Here is a 19,200-nt window from a genome sequence, read left to right as displayed (position 1 = left end):
ATCTCCCGAGAACACAGAGTGGTCATGATGGTATCGGGACTGTTATTGACAGGTTTAGCAAGCAAGCTCAATTCATTCCATTGAAGAAAACAATCAAGCCGGATCACTTAGCGAGACTATTTGTGGCCCAGATCTTCAGATTACATGGCATGCTCGAGACGATTGTCTCCGATAGGGACCCCAGATTTACGAGTTTGTTTTGGAAGGCAATTTGGGAGAACATTGGCACGCGGTTGAGGTTCTCGTCATCCTTCCACCCGTAGACTGACGGGCAATCTGATATTGCCAATTCAGTAATTCTAGATTTATTGAAGTCTTACATCTCGGATTAAAAGACTTAATGGGAAAAGTATTTACTTTGGTGGAATTTGCCTACAATAACACGATACACTCTTCCATGCGGAAGGCGGCATTTGAGATTATTGAAGGTGCTACGAAGGTTCCACCCTTCCTAAGCACGAAAGATAAGATTTTTGAAGCCGATGAGTACACGCACGACTTGGACACGGCTTTTGCCAAGGTCCGCGAGGCTTTGCAAAAATCTCAAGAAAGACAGAAAAAGGCAGTAGATCGCCATCGACGCGATTTGAAATTGAAGTAAAGCCAAAAAAATGCCAGCGTAAATCACGGAAATCCGTACAACTTGCCACATCATCCACCAGCGCAAAACCTGGAAATCCGTACAACTTGCCACATCATCAGCCAGCGTAGTTTTCGAAAATCTGCCAACTTTTTCCTCTATGTGTGGGTCCTGCTTTATTTTAATCCTTTATGTCACTTGAGGCTCCATCGTACGGGGTCCCCATAGGTTGGTAGGACTTCTTCTTCTGTTTCTTGTTCTTCTTAGGGTTTAGGCCACTCGGCTGACATATGCAAGTTGACTTCCTTCTTCAGGGCTTTGACACGTCAGCAGTTTGTGACATCTCCCCTTCTTGAAAGAGAGTAATCGTCCGCGATTACAGAATATTTGCAAAACAACTCAAGTTAGCTCAAAAATTTCCAAGGGTCATTCCGAGGGACATTCGGAGGGACAATCAGTTTGCTCTTTTTGTTAAGGAGTTAGCTTCTCCTTTCAGCTCTTTTGATCAAGGAGTTAGCTTCTCCTTTCGTCCAGATCGAAACTCTCGATATTCCGACGTAGTAATATTAGCCATCACACCCATACCGTAATGATCTTCCACGGGTGTCTTGATGCACTAAAATTACATACCCAGGCAATCTCATCCAATTAGGAATATTCAGTGGTTGGCACATCACAATGCAACACAAATGCTCATATATGCATGTTACAAGACATAGAAACATAAAGCCGCCGATGAACACTCCTCCCACATAACCTAACAAGGTCCGAGCCGGGAGATATTCAACGACTCCCTCATCACTCCTTCCGCATAACCTAAAAAGGTCCGGGTTGGGAGATATTCAACGACTCCCTCATCACTCCTTCCGCATAACCTAAAAAGGTCCGGGCCAGGAGATATAGAGGCCATTTGCAACCAAACGCCCCCCAGACCGCAGCATACGTCATTTGAAGGTGCTGAGAGTAACGAGTGCTCAGACTTCTTAATACTCCTCCCGCATAACCATCCACGTTCGGGCAGGGAGTCATAACAACAATTATTATACAAGCATACAACCAAACGCTCCACAAACATCCCGTCTACGTCATTCGGAGGTTTTCTAGCATACAACGGAACGCTCCCCAGACATCAACCTATGTCGTTCCGAGGTTTTCAAACATACAACGAAACGCTCCACAGGCATCGGCCTACGTCGTTCCGAGGTTCAAACAATACCAAAACAGTATTTCTCACTTCTCCACCTGAGAGTAAAATCACCAATCATTGAAACCAGTATTAAAACCAAAGTCAAACGATTCAAATCGTACCAAGACAGGTTCAAAACAAATACCATCCATTTCAAACAAATTCCAAACAAGATCACCAAACAAGTTCTCAAACAGATTTCAAACTTAAAAAGCAATCTCGACATCAGTAGAGCTCAAAAAGTCGATTGACTTCCCATCATGAAACTTGCACCAAAAGATTAGGGTTAGGTTCATTCCATAGGGTTGTAGCCGAGCATAGCATGGTCCATTAGCTCTTGGACAAACAGTGTTTCTTTGGCGGCAATGATAATCCTAAAATAGCAATCGCATTGGACCTCCAAGGTCATTTGCTCGTGAAGAGACATCTAGTAGGAGATGTCGAGAAATTTCAAGTTATAATCTGCTAGGGTTCCCATGGCAAGCATTTCAAGATACCCCACTCTGCCAGAAGTTGCACTTCGAAGGAAGATTTCAGAAACCATAAAGCTTCAGGCAAAAATTTTCTTGAAAGCTTGCCAAGTCCTTGGAGTGTGCTGCTTGGTAGCTATAGACATCAACATCTGCATGGCACTGCCTTTGAGAAAAACAGTGACTCAAAACAAATCTTGGATCCTTCTTTTGCAAGTGATCTTAATGGCTTATGCCTGTAGGACATGAGCGGTGAAGAGGGAGCGCGCCCGATGCGTGATGAACTAAGGGTGGGAGTGGCTAATAAGTCCTGGTTGGAGCGCGAAGATACCTCGAATAAATTCCAAAAGTCTCTTGTTTGCTCTGTCTACTCTTTTGTGGGACCAGTATGCTTTCAAAAAAGCACATACCTTATGCTCTGATACCACTGTCACAAGACGGGCACCACCTGCCAATAGAAAAGAACAGACTGAACAGACTTTTAACACTTCAATAACAAATGAACTGAAAGAGTGAGATGACACGCGACACGGAGTGGCGGAATTTCACCCCAGAGAGTATTGGCCCTAAACCTTGGCGCCCCTTTCGGTATTTCTTTATATTGCATCAACACAGTACAAGCTGGTACTCTAGACTCTGCACCTTCACCAGGAAGCATGCCAGAGAATGAGCCCTTAGCACATATTTAAGACCCTAGGCCCCAAAAGCAGTTTACAGTAAAAAGCCTTCAAACTCAAAAGCATTTGGTCCAAAAGCAAAGCCAAAAAGCTGCCGGCGTAAATCACGGAAATCCGCACAGCCTACCACGTCATCAGCCAGCGCCAAACGCGGAAATCTGTACAGCTTGCCACGTCATCAGCCAACGTAATTTTCGGAAGTCTGTCAGCTTTTTCCTGTGTGTGGGTCCTGCTTTATTTTAATCCTTTATGTCACTTGGGGCCCCATCATACGGCGTCCCCATAAGTTGGTAGGACTTCTTCTTCTGTTTCTTGGTTTAGGCCCCTCGGCCGACATCTGCAAGTTGACTTCCTCCTTCAGGGCTTTGACACGTCAGCAGTTTGTGACATTTTCCAAAGCTTAGTATGCGATACTTAAAATCTTTCCAGATCTCCAAAAAGATAAATGATGTCTCCTTCCGACTGAAGCTGCCCGAAACTTGGAGGATTCACAATGCTTTTCATGTGAGTCTCCTAAGGCCTTTTAAAGGCGATGTGCCCGAAGATGGGGAGCGTGATCAACAACCCGAAGTGAAAGAAAACGAGGAAATCCTTGCTCCAGAACAGATATTGGTATATAAAGACAGAAAGATTAAGGATAAAGTGATAAGTCGGTTTTGGTTAAATTCAAGAACTATCCTGCATTGGATGCGAAGTGGATGGAGGAGGAGGACCTAGCAGATACTCCTCATATTGTGAAACTTTACCTTGAAGCTTTTGGTTTAGCATAGTCTATTCCAATTGGAACCCCGAATTCAGCTTGGCCGGAAATCTGGTGCAGTGGGTATGCACAAGAGGAGAGTTACTCCGCTCCTTTGTCAACAGATGCCACGAATTTTGAATACTAGAGTCATTGATGTCTATTTGAGCTTCAGGGATACTGAGAGCTGACAGTATTCTGCTGTAATGACCTTATGAAATGGAATTCTCGATAATATAATATTGATTTGTTCTTACTTGTTTTCAGTGCAGGAACTGATAGACGAAATGACTGCAGCATTTTGGTCTGAATGATCTCGATAGACATGGTTGCAATAGGGATTAGTCAATCGGGCGTCTATGAGGTTCTAAGTGCATCTAGATGCGATTGCTAATTGCATTGCCGATAAATCATAGTCTAAGATCTGAATGAATGTTGAATGTGATTTGTCATGAGATGTCCTGTGATGTCAAGTGATGTCCTGTGATGTGACTGTCGATTGGTACATGTGCTAGATGTGTGTTCCTAGTGCGTCGATACTAACAGTCAGTGTCTGCTAAGATAGTTTATGGCTTCTGTCTGTTTTGCATGCGTAATCGAGGGCGATTACAATGCTTTCAAGAGGGGGGTATGTCACAACTCGGTGAAGTGGTTGCCCAGTACACACGCACACACCCTCTGGCAGGTGATGCTGACATGGCACTGCAGACCCGGAATATGCGGCGCTGCTGACACGTAGCAGGCTGTACGGACGCCCACGTTTTGCGGCGGAATTTACGACAGCAGGAAGGCTTGCGGCAGTTTTGCTTTTACACACAAGAGAAGAGAGAGAGAGAGAGAGAGAGAGCTTCTGCTTTATTTCCTAAAGGGAGAGCTTGTGAGAGACAGAAAGCTTTTGCTTTATTTTTGACAGAGCTTTTGATTTTCAGCTTTTGGGCTCTGCTTTTAGCATCCCTTGTAAACTCTTTGAATAAGTGGGCAGGCCTCCCACTCTGTAGAGCATCTGGACGCAGAGTCTGAGAGTGAGCGCCTGCCTACTCTCTTGTACTTTGAACACAGATTAATACAAAAAGAAATACCGAAAGGGGCGCCAGTCTTTGGGGCCAATATCTCTAGGCACGGAACTCTACTGGGCCAGTGTCGAATCAATTGTGAATTGTGAACTATTTGAAGTGAATTCTTGTGGTGTCGTAGTAGATTCTCGACTTGGAGTGTCCAAGTCTGTTACAGAGCCTTTGCTAAGATTTTGAAGGCTGAGTTGAGAATGGTGATGGGTTGTGAAACGAACATGCGGAGTGGATCTCCCGGCTACGCGGACCGCCTACAAACACGCATCGGACGCAAACCACCTGACCATAGCCACCATCCGGTAGCACCTTTGTGCTGGGCCAACATCCGAGGACGTAGTCATGCACCTGTAAGACCAAGCTCCTCAAGGTGACCTCGCACACTCCTAGCCTCACGGGCAACCCACTGGCACTCTGCAAATGGGGGTCGATAACTATGAGGCCTTGGCCTCCCTTTTATAATAACGGCCGGCCATATTGGCCGGGTTCACACTACGTCCGCTCGGACATCGGACACCCATCCCGACGACGTCTAGGCTAGATCCCCTCTCCTGTAAAAGCGGGACTGCATACTTCCCCCCTTAAGAACCATTAATGTCCCCATCAATATCGTCGGGATATTGAGCTTTCAAAGCTCTAACTGATTCCCAAGTAGCAAACCTGTCAAATTGACCCTTTCATTTAACTAAGTACTTGTCATAAGCCTTCTGGCACGAATGACGGATATGATGATCTAAAACTGCCTCTTGTTCTCGAGGAATATACTCAGTTTGCATATCTTGCCATACATTTTCCTTGATAGGCACAACAATGTCGACTTCGCCTAATTCAACGCTAGCTTTTGGGAGTCCACTACTATTGAGTTTGAAAGCTTTTCATGTATTGCTTTTCCAAGGCCAAGGGCCTTTAAAAAAATCCCCTGGGCACACGAATTCCCAAAAATGAATATAATTGATTTGTACTTGACTTGTTTGAGTGCAGGAACTGAAAGACGAAATGATTGCAATATTTCGGTCTCATAAATCTCTAGACATGATTGCAATAAGGATTGGTTAATCAGACATCAGTGAGATCCGGAATGGATCTAGATACGATAACTAAATACGTTGCCGATGGTCATGGTCTGAGATTTAGAATGAATTTTTCTGTGATTTGTCATGTGATGTCCTCTGATGAGAATGACGATTTGTACTAGTGCTAGATGTGTCGTGTCTAGTGCGTCGATACTAACAGTCAGTGTCTACTAAGACAGTTTATGGCCTCTGTCTATTTTGCACGCGTAATTGAGGGCGATTACAATTCTTTCAAGAGGGGGGTATGTCACAAATTGATGACATGGCATGTTCAACTAGGTGCCGTTAATAAGAAGCGAAGAGCATGTTGACGTGGCTACTGTACACACTGCCGTAAAACGCGTTGGCTGCTGACGCGGCAAAACTGTACGGATTTTCGTGATTTCTTCGATTTCCGCTGGTTGCTTTTGGCAGCGCTAGCTTTTGGGAGACATTGCTTTTGAAGTTTAATGCTTTTAAAGCTCTGCTTTTAGCAACCCTTGTAAAACCTTTATAGTGACCTAAGGGGGCTCACTTCTCAGAGCATCTGGACGCAAAGTCTGAGAGCGAGCAACCGCAAGCCAGTTGTAATTTGCTCAAATATTAATATAAAAAGAAATATCAAAAGGGGAGCCAGTCTTTGGGGCCAATACCTCTTAGCACAGAACTACACCGGGCCATGTCGTTTCTCTTTTGTTCTGTCAGTTAATTTGAAGTGAATCTGTCCTGTGTTGCGATAGAATCTTGACTTCGCGTGTCCAAGTTTGTTGCAACATAATCCAGTTTGATCCATATATGATGATAGCCTAATCGTAGTTCTATCTTTGTACAATACAACGCCCCATGAAGCCGATCTATCAAATCATCCATACATGGGAGCGGATACTAATTCTTCACAATGAGCTTATTCAACCCCTTGTAATCCATGCAAAAGCGCATGGTGGTATCCTTCTTTCGAGAAAGTAACACTGGTGCTCCCCACGGGGGTTTACTTGGCCAAACAAAACCCCTGTTGAGATAATCTTTCAGCTGCCACTGAATCTCGTCGTCCTTGGTTTTACTAAACCAATAAGGTTGCTTTGAGAAGGGCTAACTACCAGCCACCAACTCAATGGCAGGCCAGGAGATAGATCATCAGGCAAAACATCCTTAAAATCGGTAATGATTTCTCGGATAAGGTCGGATTCATTGGAATCCCGAAAATCAACAGAAGAAATCAAACATTTTTACGAAATTCAGTGACATAAGTACCAAGCACTAACAAATCAAACCAAGCAAATGGTACACATTGATAAAAGTCAACATCAGAAGACTTTATATCTTTAAACATTTCCAAAGCGATAACAATTGGTATTGCAAAACCATTATTTCCAGAAATCTGATTACAAAGCGACACAGATACACGAGGCATGTCCTATTTAACAAAAACAAGAGAGTGATGTACATAGTCTATATACAACGTGTCTTGTTTATCATAAAACCATGGATGTCCTAAAATAACATCTGCTCTGTCTAGGCGCATGATGTGGAAATCCAAGTTCTCTTTGTAATTAGCTAGCTCGAGCGACAAATCTAGAACAATCTGATTCCATACATCCGTATCCTCACCACGAGCATCTTCACGCGATATTGATGGTCACTGTTTCGCGTCTACAGGCGCAGTTTCTGCACCAATTTTGCATCCACAAAATTATGTGAGCTTCCATTATCAAGGAGTACGGCCACGTCGTAACAATTGATCGTCCGGGGAAACAGAGAAGATCGTGCTTATCAAACACTTTGATGCTAAAAGTACAATTAGTGCATGAACTATGCACTACGTGATGGATTCAACTTGAATAAAATCAGAGTTACCTGAGATCTTGTGAATCTGAACCGAACAACGACCCTGCGGTTTCTTGGTCTTCTTCTTGGGGCAATCTTTGATTTGGTGGCCCGTTTGGCCACATCCGAAGCAAGCCCCCTTCTTCACTACATAAAGCAACTGCAGCATTCTTGACTTTCTTCTTCTCTTGAGAAGGTCTCAATGGGGATTTGGACCTTCGCTTGAATCGAGGTCGCTTTCTCGAAGTACGCTCGCTGAATTAATGGTCTGAACATCTTTTCTTCTCATGATTCGTTCCATTTATTAAATGGAACGTCCTGGTCGTCGCCACTGCATCCTGGACGTCAGTAATCCCTCTCTCTCTCTCTCTCTCTCTCTCTCTCTCTCTCTCTGCGCTTCACACAGGAGAGGAGCACATAGAAAGATTTAAAAAGATAGTGTATGCTGAAATTTGCTGCCAATTAACCTAACTCTCTGATTTTCGTCAAAAATCAACGAAATTAATAAAGAAACCCTTGATTTCTATCAAAAATCAGCAATCGTATGTTAAATCTCTGATTTTTTTTAAAAAAATCAGCAAAAAGAACATTAATCTTTGCCTGCGCACCTGCTTGTGAGAAGAAAAACAGGTGATTTCAGCAATTAATCATTAAAAATTACGCAAAATCAAGGTTATCCGACTTGAATCAATACGTTGGTGTGCACGTGGTCCTTCCTGCAGCCAAGCCGGCTCTGATACCATGAAACGAACACGCGGAGTGGATCTCCCGGCTACACGGACAGCCTACAGACACGCATCGAACAAACCACCCGACCATAGCACCATCCGGTAGCACCCTCGTGTTGGGGCCACTGTCTGAGGATGTAGCCGTGCAGTTGTATGACCGAGCGTCCCATACCTCATCTCCTCGAGGTGACCTCGCGCACTCCTAGCCTCACGGGCAAACCACTTGCACTCTACCGATAGGGGTCGATAACTATAAATGAGGCCTTGGCCACCCTTTTATAATAATGGCCAAGGGGGGTACACATTTCATTATCATTTGTACCTTGGCCATTATTATAAAAGGGAGGCCAAGGCCTCATTTGTAGTAATCAACCTCATTGGCAAAGTGTAAGTGGTTTTCCAGTGAGGCTAGGAGTGCGGGAGGTCACCTCGAGGAGGTGAGGCCAGGTGGTATGGGACGATCGGTCATACAAGTGCACGCCTACGTCCTCGGACGCTGGCCCAGCACGGGGGTGCTACCGGATGGTGGCTATAGCCGTGTGGTTCGTCCAAATGCATGTCCGTAGGTTGTCCGTGTAGGCGGGAGATCCACTCTGCGTGTTCGTTTCATGGTATCAAAGCCGGCTTGGCTGCACCTACGGAACGATTCGAGTCGGATAAACTCAATTTCGCGTAATTTTTAATAGTTAATTTTTATTAATTTTGCTGATTTTCGACGAAAATCAAAGAGTTAAGTTAATTGGCAGCAAATTTCAGCATACGGTATCTTTTTGAATCTTTCTGTGTGCTCTTTTCTGCGAAGCGGAGAGAGAGAGAGAGAGAGAGAGAGAGAGAGAGAGGGACCTCCCTCTCTCTAGCAACGTAGGCTGAACTCTTGCACAGGGGACGAATCGAAGCATGAAATTGCTGACCTGGGGGGAAAAGCCAACGTGTGCTAGTCGCGTGTGGGGCACGGTTGTGCGCAAGCGAAATCCCCCCCCCCCCCCCCCCCCCCCCCTCAATTTGCACACGTGTTGCCTCCTGTGTCTCCACGTGGCAAGGGCGCTAGGTTCTTTTTCTCTCTTCGATGACCCGCACTGTCAACAATTTTTTACGCTATGCCTCTTAAGGTGAGTCTATTTAAATTCGGCGGCGTTATTTTTAAGCAAGGCCAAGGACCTTTTAAATGTGGTCACTTTGTTTTTTTTAAATGAGAGAGTATGAAACCTGCAAATTTTAAGAACTCACTTACAGAGAGTAGAAAAGCTCTACGGAGTTCATTTTCAAGTCTCCTGTTTCTCTCCCACTGCTGATCTCTCCCGTCTGCTTGCGCTCACACTACGTCCGCCAGGACATTGATGATTGGACGCCCATCCTGACGGCGTCTAGGCTAGACCCCCTCTCCTGTAAGCAGGACAAAACAAGTTGCCACTACCGAATCTCATCCAAGGAGCTTCCCTCCTTGGGGATAAGATAATCAATCCCTCACTCATGTTGTCTTGTATCTCCCAAGTGTGCAGAATGTGCTGGTAAGCACTACAAAGGTCTCGACCAAGCACCTCCCAATACTCCAAGAAGAAATTGGGAGTCAAGCCATCCTACCCTATGCAGCTACCCCTGGGAAGTACCTTGAGGGCCTCCAGTAGCTCCTTTGGTTGGAGCAAGCTCTCAAGCCTTTGGCTCATCTCCTCAGTGACTAAACAAGGCATATCTGCCCATACTTGCTCTCTGCATGCATCTCGACACTCTTAACTGTGACTCAGCTGAAAGCAACTCACAATAGAAATCAATAGCAACTGCATGCATATCCTCGGGTAGCAATAGACCGAACGGGCCTCCTCGGTTGGCCAACGCTGGTGTGTGTCACAAACGAGAGCGCATAACAATATAAAATACATTCGGATAAATAGAATTTATCACTTATTACTGAAGCCAAAGGATATAGAGAGAAATAGATAGAGAGAGAGATAGAGAGTGAGAAGATCGACACAGTACTGGGGACCAGAAGATGGGTTGGTCCCCCCCCCCCCCCCCCGTAATAGTATCTTTATTACTGAGGAGAAGTCTATACAAGCACTTGAACCGAACGTATTTACCACGTTCGTTCTAGAATAAGACTTGATGGTTCCCAAAAGCCTTGGCTTCCGATTCCTAGGGCAAAACTCTATTCCAACGAACTTCCGTTCCTTATTCCAAATTCTTGAGAACCAAGGTTCTCGCCTCTGGATCTCACCTTCCAGACTCGGGGCATGACATCCCTGCAGCTCTTTTCTAACTATGTTTCCAAAGTCCTCTTCCTGCAAAGTCCTTTCCATGGGAATTTCAAGTTCCGGATCACATCTCGAGAGTCTATCTCTCTTCGATCCATGGATCTGCTTCCCAAACTTGGGTACGAAACCCTTGGGCTGATCTGGCTCTAGTTCCTCAGAGCGCTTTTCTCTTGCAGAAGCTCATGCCTTCCTCTGCTCCTACTCCCTCACGAAGAGGAAGTACACCTGCAATCAAATACTAAGAGATCATAACATGAAAATCGTTACCTTCAAAGTCTTCATGCTCGAAACGCAACTCGGTTCTCAAAAAGCAATTCCCCGGAAGAGATCTCTACATAGAAAATCCTCTCTTTCAATCCTACACACAAAAGAGGTGTGTTCTCGGATTCCTTCTCGTAAATCAGCCCCGTGTACGACATTTATGGGTTGAAAATAGAGAAAAACAGTAGCTTGTCGCGATGGAAACACACTCCGTAGGCACTTCTTCGCAAGGGAACTCGCGCACTAGGTCCCGGCGACATTGGGTACACTTGGGGCAGTCGTGGGCATCACCGGCAAACGTCTTCTTTGTGGGTGAACTCTGCAGCAGCATCTCCTTCTTGCAAAAACTGATCCTCCCTTCTGAGTGAGGGCATGTGATGCTTTTATAGCTCCGAGCCACGGGCACGAATAGCTGCTTGCGTAGAGATCGCGGCCGTGTTTATTTTTTTATTTTTTTTCGAAAAAAAAATCTTTTTTTTTTTTTTGGTTCTACCAGAAAAAGAGAGAGAAAACGTTGGGTGATCTGTTGCCTTATTTATCAGATGACTGCACACTTATTAAATGGGCGGCCTGCGTATTTTAAAAATAGTCTGAATCTACCCAAAAACTCAATAAAACCTTATAAGTTAAAAACAATGCTTTCACGGCACTTCCCAGGCGTCCCTGGATGCAATCACACAGTTGCAATGCAGACATAGACTTCCTCGCAAGAAAGCATCTGCTTTCCCGAAAAGCAATCTCGCTTTCTCAGAAAGCATCTGTTTTTCCTCAAAGTTCCCTCTGAACCCATCTTCATTCAAGTGCTTGCTTTTCCTTGTGCACAATTCCAACACAGTTCGGAATTCCCTCTTGACTATGGATATCCCCTTTCCAATGCACCCGTCACCCACCTTGTGACACATCAGGAATACCCATCACCTAGTCCTTTCCTACCAAACTTACAGTACAATCTCCTTCACGATGCTCTATGTCACCCATCTTATGACGCATCAGAGATGTCCGTTCCCGGTCGGATACTTCTTTCCGATGCTCCCTGTCACCCATCCGATGTGACGCATCAAAAGCACCCGTTCCTGGTGGCCTTACAAATATTCCCTTTCATAGTGCTCCCGTCATTACTTTGAATGAGGCACCAGGAATACTCTGTACTCGGATGTCTCGAGTGAGAAAAACCCTCTCACTTAAAATTCCAATAATTCATTTAGAATTATTTTTCCTTGGTGTTCCAACTTCCAAGAGAGAAACCCTCTCACTTATAAATCCAATAATTCATTTAGAATTATTTTTCTATAAGATAAAGCCAATTTAGCAACAGAGTGCACATGGCGAGGACCCATAATCTCAAAAAACTCACCAGTACCTTTGTCGCCCACCTAAGTCCACTGAGAAGCCTAACGATGAAAGGCAAACTCCTAGCACTCCTCCTCAATGGTGATCAACTCCTATCGAGCCTGCTACATCTGTTCCTCCATCCACGCGCTGCTTGGGTGGCACTCCTGCACCCGCTGTTGTAAGTAGGCAATGCCCGTTTCTCCTACCCCCTCGTCGCAGCAAAGCGAGCTGCAAACTCCTAGACTGAGCTCCAAGTGGCCACTCTAGCGAGAGGGTCCCCGTGCGTGTCCCAACACTTTGTCCCAAGTACCACAATTTGCTCTCAAGCTCTTTCTCCAGCAAAATCCTCTCTAGGATGCGTAGCATGATACTTCCCCTCCTCTGTCAATCTGACACTGTAAGAATCACTGGCAAATGATCGGAAATAGTCCTTGCCAAAAAGGAAACTAATTCTCCCATGTCACAGATGTGGTCACGTCTCCTACTTTGCGATCAAACCGAGAGAAAGAAAGGCTATCAAGGGCCGTACAAAGCCTACATGCTGCCAAACATCCGAAATCCTCAAAGTCATACATAGGTGCTCCCAAGCAACCAACTCAACCCCATGAACAGTAGGATGGTTGCTCCCAATCCTACCCGAGGGGTCCTCCAGCATGTTGAAGTCCCCCCCAATGCACCACCGGTCTACATGAGGCAAGGACTCCACAAAATGTGAACACATGCACTCACATGATTGGGCGCATAAATGTTCAAGAAGCCCACCAAGCGACCTTGAACCTGGGCCCTACCTGGCACAATAATACCTCTACCCACAATGGCCTGCTGCCATGAGTCCGTAATAGCCATACATACACCGCCACCAGGCCCAAAAGTAGTTGACCAAAATGTCTCATATCGAGCACGCAAAACATGTCCACGACACCAAATGCGGCTCACACAAATGATGCTCCTGTAACATAAGACTATCAATAGGTCCACCCACAAGGCATCTCTGGATCTCCTATCTCAACCGACCCCGATGGTGCAAAAACTATGGGTCTCCAAGCTTGGCCTTGGATATTCCATGAGACAATCCTCATGGGGTCACTGAGAGAAAACTGATGTTGTTGCAGCAGCCAAGCGAGTAATCTTCGAGGCCAATTTGGATGGGGAGTAATCCGCATCCGAACAACCCTGGGACAAACGAGTCTGCATCACATGTCCACAAAGGCCCAAGATCATTGTGAAGTTCTCTGAGCCACATCCTCGGCCCAAGAGTTTTTATAAGTGTATACATAGCAAGGGGAGAACTGGAAATCTACAAAAAGTGACCAATAATGTGTCCGTAGCCTGTGGCATCAGGCAATGTCACTGTGAACTTGGCCAGCGGCCATAAGGTCTGCACCAAATCAGCAATCCCAAGGTCCCCCGTGTGATAGGAGAATGAGTCTAAAGCCAACCAAGTGTCGAATCCGAGCTCCAATCCTGTTGGTCCCGACCACACAATGGAAAAGAGTATCCCATTGTAGAGTCTAGAGCATCTATACCGTGTGCGGCAAGAAACAGGACATGAAACCGAAAGCAAGCTGCCTCTAAGTCAGCATGGGGGTCACCAAGAAACCAAGTGAAGGGGTCCCACCGTCTGCTGATGTCGAAATTGGAGAGGCTCCCTAGAATAAACCCAAAGGCCGAGGTCTCAACCAAGAGGGCAGGTCGAAGGAAGGGTTGCCTCTCCCGAACCAGACTACTGGCAACAAAAGAGCTACCCAAGGAGCAGCGTATAGCAGAAATGCACTCGGATCCATCAACTACAGGAGAGGGGGGGGGAGAAGGGGGGGGCGGGCTGGAGGAGGCTTTGGGGGTGAAGATGGGATAGATCCTCCTACACAGAAGGGATGGGAGGGGTCTAGGGCGGTCTCCTGCTACAAAGGTCCGAAGTAGTTTCCCATAGGAACCCACTCTTGGCGAGAAATAGTAGGACGGCTACCCATGCGAGATGCATGGCCCTGACGATGGCTCCCACGGACCTTGTGCCATTCCTCCTCATTGTGGATATCTGTCGCTGCTGAAGCAGGATCTCTCGAGGTCTCCAAAGCCCTCGTTGAGGGGACTTCAGAACTCGGTGGAGAGCCATCCCTAGGGGCGCATGGCTATGGAGTTGGCCAATTTGTTTGCAAATGAAACACTAGTTTGAGAGGCTTGAATACTCAACACTCTGTCTGATCCAACCACCACTCACCCGAAGCACTAAAACCACCTTCGAGAGTGTGTGTTTCTTGAACAAGAACCCGCATAGTGGGTAACCCTGCGGCCTTGGCCACAACTGATGCTGAAGTGCGCAGGGTCTCCAAGACTGTCCCAATCATGGAACGACCTTGGAAAGTGAAGGAAGATATTCCCGCAGATATTCCCGCCTCAGGCCTGGGAAGCAGATTGAGATAGGGCCTCCTCAAGCACATCTAAAGTCGAGTCAAAGCTGTGGTGCCACTGTCTGAAATAAGCTAGAGCCCCCCGGATACCTAGCGGGCTCATCAATATCACTTTGGTTCCCATCTCTCGAGACTCGAACTCTATCTGGTAATAGCCTCTCCCAAGAATCTGAAGTAAGCTCGAGCCCCCCACATACGTAGCGGGCTCATCAATATCACTTTGGCTCCCATGTCTCGAGACTCAAACTCTATCTGGTAATAGCCTCTCCCAAGAATCTACACGTCAATGATCTTGCCCACTTCGATGAGGAGTCGGGTTTGGAGCAAGTCCCAAACCTCGCCTCTGCTTGGCCATGTGCCAACAATATTGAAAATGACCGAGGTGGCTTGGAGCCGTTCCACCTCGGCCATCAAGCTCGCTTGCTCTTCTGGCGAAAGAGCAAGTAGAAGGGTCCGCTCCGTGGTGTTGGACAAGGGGGCTTCAGTAGAGTCCCTCTGAGATGGAGCAAGGGCCGCCATTCTTCGTCTGTTGCTATAAAGAAGAGGACCGGGGCGTCGATGTAGGCCACCAGCAGGTTGAAACCAGCCAAAGGACAGCTCGCGAGTGCGAAGGGGGGATAGGGGCTAGAAGATAAGGATGCGGCCGATCGGGGGTGGCGGCAACACAAAGCACGAAGGGAGGGGGTGGCAGGCAGGCAGTGCGAAAGGAGGGGGGGGGGGGGGGGGGGGGGGGGGGGGGGGGATGGTTGGTGATGGTGATGGCGGGAGCTGCAACACAAGGGCAGGGGAAGGCAGCGGACGAGGGGGATGGGGAGAGGCAGCGAGCAGTGGCCCCAAGGTCTTTTATTCTTTAGCCAAGCAATCATCTCTGCACACTAACCATGAAACAACTCTTTACAAAACTGACTATGCCCACTATCACATGCTTTCGACTTCCACATATATGAAATGGAGCTTCAATTTTCCAGAAAACATTCAGCATCTTAAGGTGGTCATAACACATTCAATCAATTGATATGAACTGCATACACCTTAGGAGACATGCTATATGCTGTGATTTGAAATGGAGCCGTCTGTGTATTTGAGTATACACTAAAGGAGAACCTTTGAGAGAATTATGACACAGCTCCGAGTTGTCCTCCTTCCTGTGCACAGCATTTGCAACTGGCCCTGCGCCCAATAAATGAGATTTGACTCTCACTTCTAAACTGTCAATTTTTGCTCCTCAGGTATTTGTTCTGTGCTGTTTGAATCCCTGTCTAGCTTGGCTGATTCCTGATTCTTATCTAGCTTGGCAGACTCGTCACTCTCGCCTAACTTGGCAGAGTCGTCATCCTCGCCACCTACCTTGGCAGAGTCTTCACCCTCTTCCTTCTTTTTTGTCTTCCTTTGTCTGATTCCAAAGAGAAACTCCTTAAATCCCTGACCGCTTTTAAGCTGCTTCCCACCCCTGGTCTGAGTGACAACTTTCTGGCCTGGATGTTTCAAATGATTACAATTAATCTGAAGTCGGTCCCTTTCTACCAGCCAATGTAGCATTGTTTTCATGTGTGTCTTGCTCTTGATCCCAGCTGGCTGAAAGGCCAAAAATTCCACAATGATCAGACCCTTACAAAAAACTTCCTCTCAAAAGTTATTGCAGAACAGAACAGAATGCTAATAGAAGCAATGTATCTCAACACTCAGATTCAGCCTCCAGTGGCACCCTCCCAATCACTCCTACAAGGAGGCTCTAAGGTACTATCAATTGATTGTGGTTTATAATATGAGGGGTACCAACAAGAGTCTGACTGGGACCCAACAAGGTGGCCATCAAAGAAGAAATCACGAAGGAAATAACCAAAGCAACCAAAAAGAGAGCCCTCTGTTACAGTTGACACCACATGCTACTTCACCTAGGGTTTAGCTTACTTGTGCGGCTAGTTTGCTCCCAGGCTGGCCCCCCACATGCACGGCATTGTACGTTCTGCAAGCCACATTGGCCGGCCGGACACTCTTTGTCCAAGCACCCTTTTTAGGGTTTTCCTCACTCATTTATCCTATTGTGGGGCTCTCTCTGCGGCTGGCGGACCTAAGTTTTCTAGCCCTATATAGGAGGCCCATGCCTCCTACCTTCTGCCATATTGTATGTATCTGCTCTACAGGGCAGCCCCAGAGGGGGGTCACCCTCATCAAGCACACCGCCTATTTTCTCATGTCTTTTTACGAGTTTGTCGGGCACACATCACCCTAGTTAATGAAATCCTTACCTAGGATTGTGATCTTAGGGCCCCTTGTGTCTTGTGTTAGCCTTAGTGAAGAAACCCCACAATTGTAGCCAGAAATCTCGTTATACAGTCCCAATAGTAGACAAACATCTTCCGGCACACAACTATACCTTCCTGCCACTCCTGAACACTGCCCCGCCTACCATTTTTTAAACTTCTCCATGATTGAGAAAATGGGTTAGTGTTCAATAGCTTATAGAAGTCCAGCAAAAACAGAAACCGACACATCTTACCACTTGATATCCAAAAAAAGAGTATGCGATACATAGTAGGCCTCAAAATTTTGTGAGTTCATCAAAATAGCATTATAAGACACATGTGGTGAATGCCCATTGCATAAATCACCTTGGAAACTAGTCATGAGATATTTTAAGATCTAGTTTCATGGTGATAACAAATGTGTGATAAGTTGAGGCACAATCATGGGTGCACAAAAATAGCAATCATTGCGCTGTGTTAAAATGAGCTGTCACGACTCACTACAAAAGTCTACATGCAATTACCAAATACAACGTCTACAAAGGTTCCTGCTACTCAACAAACAAATTCTTTCGAGCACTCTGCAAAGGTCCCTGTTTTCAAAACGTGGCATCTTATGGTTCAGTAGGATCCCAAACCTGTCTTTCCAGCCATCTCACCACTACTCTTCTTTCTTTTTCCAGGTAGAAATCTCCACAAATGCGGCGAACCCACTTGATTTCTCATTATTTCCCACAAGAAAAAGTGACGGAGTACAGATGACCTACCGCTGCAAGTTTCCAACAGTTGTTGACGGTCTGTGGACCATGCTCTTTAAGCAGGTTCTCAATCACCTTTGTGGGGCGCCGTTGAGCAGCCGCCTTGGAAGAGAAATATCTCCTTGCGCACCTGCCTATCATGTTTTCCTCTGTCTCCCTTTTGCCTAAAACCCTACACCATCGCCATCTGACAGAATTAGTGCACTATCTCTTTCGAGTTGGTGCAGGATCAATACCAAATCACGATTAGACAGCGTTCAGACTGCCTCGAAGATGTAGGTGGACTCCTAGGGAGGTGGGATCAATGGCCCAGAGTAGCCGTCTCGAGGCGGGTGAAATCCGAGCCATCCGATCGTTGTTTGAACTAGGTGTGACTTCGGGACATATGTGCATCACACCAAATTTGGTGTAAACTCAACGTGAACAAAGTGTGAGGTTGGTGTGAATTGGGGAAGGTTTGCACACCACAACAAATTTGGTGTGAACTAGGTGTAAACTTGTCCGCGACGCCACGATCTATAAACTTACCACACACACACTTTTCAACAAGCGTGCATTAGCCTAGTGGTTAGAGTCAATTCCGTGGGGGGAGAGGGTAGCGGGTTCAAGACCCGGATCCAAGAAAGCGGGAATCTTTTGCATTCCATAAGCAATCCAACGATCACAATCAACCGAAAGATCGTGAGCCATTGATACCACCTCCCAAAAGGAGGTGTCAATTAGTAAGGAGGGTGGACTTGGACATCTTACGCACGTGGCAAGAGATTACTCTAGTCCGGACCCACCACCCGAGTGGACGGCCTCCAACCCTCGGAACAAAACTTGTCCTTCAGTCTTTGCAGCTAGGAATGTGGATGTGCATCGAACTGATGATCCGTTGAATCTAAACCGAGGGCTAAACCAACAACCCCATCGCTACTCGTTGCTCGCTGAATTGCAAATTCTTTTTATTTTTATGCGTCTCGACAGTGTGAATAACCGCAACATGGAAAGGGGACGACGAGGCTGGCTTGTGTGCGCAATCTGAACGCACCCTAGGAGTCCCAATACTCACTTAAGGTTGGAGTTTTTCATGAAGAACCCAATCTCACGGTGTATTAATGAAATTAGTGAGATTAATTAGATGAAACTAAAATATGTTTACCCACCTTTTCCACAAGTTTAGGAGTGCTAAGGGCACAACATGTTGGATCGTAGTAAAACTACTTCGGGTCGGTCCCCCTTGGCATTAATATGATTAGTGGGATAAAGAAGCACTCCAAATCAAGTAATGACAAGTTGCCCTTTCTTTTGCTCCTAATTCAAAAGAAATGATGTATATTAAGCAAATACACTTAAATTCAATGGCTGGCCCTCTTTGTAGGGAATGTTCTTTACAAGTCTATAACTTCCAAGTCAAAAAGGTCCTCCTTGTTTTGAGGAAATGGCAACCTAAATACTCCTAATATTCGTCTTCAAATTTGTGGGACTTTAGAAGGCTTTCACACAATGCATTTCGAAAAGGAACAAAGGAGCTTTTTGCTTGCATTTTACCTTCACATGGTGAGCTTGTGAAGCAATTCCACATAAGCAGAGGCTAATGTTCCTTTCCATAAACTTTTGCAAAATAGCAAAAGTTAAGAA

General features: G+C 46.0%; 1 protein-coding gene across 1 annotated transcript; it reads right to left on the bottom strand.

Moving 5' to 3' along the window:
• Positions 1-15,562: 15,562 nt before the first annotated feature.
• Positions 15,563-17,897, bottom strand: LOC147465157 (uncharacterized). The gene is made up of 2 exons (XM_086511170.1): positions 17,587-17,897; positions 15,563-16,148 (listed from the first exon to the last, which is right to left on the bottom strand). The coding sequence occupies exons 1-2, from the start codon at positions 17,716-17,718 to the stop codon at positions 15,777-15,779; spliced, it is 504 nt and encodes a 167-aa protein (XP_086367296.1). The 5' UTR covers positions 17,719-17,897; the 3' UTR covers positions 15,563-15,776.
• Between the last annotated feature and the right edge of the window lie 1,303 nt (positions 17,898-19,200).

Source organism: Adiantum capillus-veneris, chromosome 1, assembly GCF_014529385.1.
Source record: "Adiantum capillus-veneris isolate H3 chromosome 1, ASM1452938v2, whole genome shotgun sequence".
Classification (NCBI taxonomy): domain Eukaryota; kingdom Viridiplantae; phylum Streptophyta; class Polypodiopsida; order Polypodiales; family Pteridaceae; genus Adiantum; species Adiantum capillus-veneris.
Note: the sequence above shows the minus strand (reverse complement) of the source record. Positions and strands in the feature narration are given on the sequence as shown.

Coding starts and splice junctions, on each gene's coding strand:
- LOC147465157 (XM_086511170.1), bottom strand. CDS start 17,718: ATGATAGGCAGGTGCGCAAGGAGATATTTCTCTTCCAAGGCGGCTGCT. Junction 16,149..17,586: donor ACTGTTGGAAACTTGCAGCG/GTAGGTCATCTG, acceptor TTGGCCTTTCAG/CCAGCTGGGATCAAGAGCAA.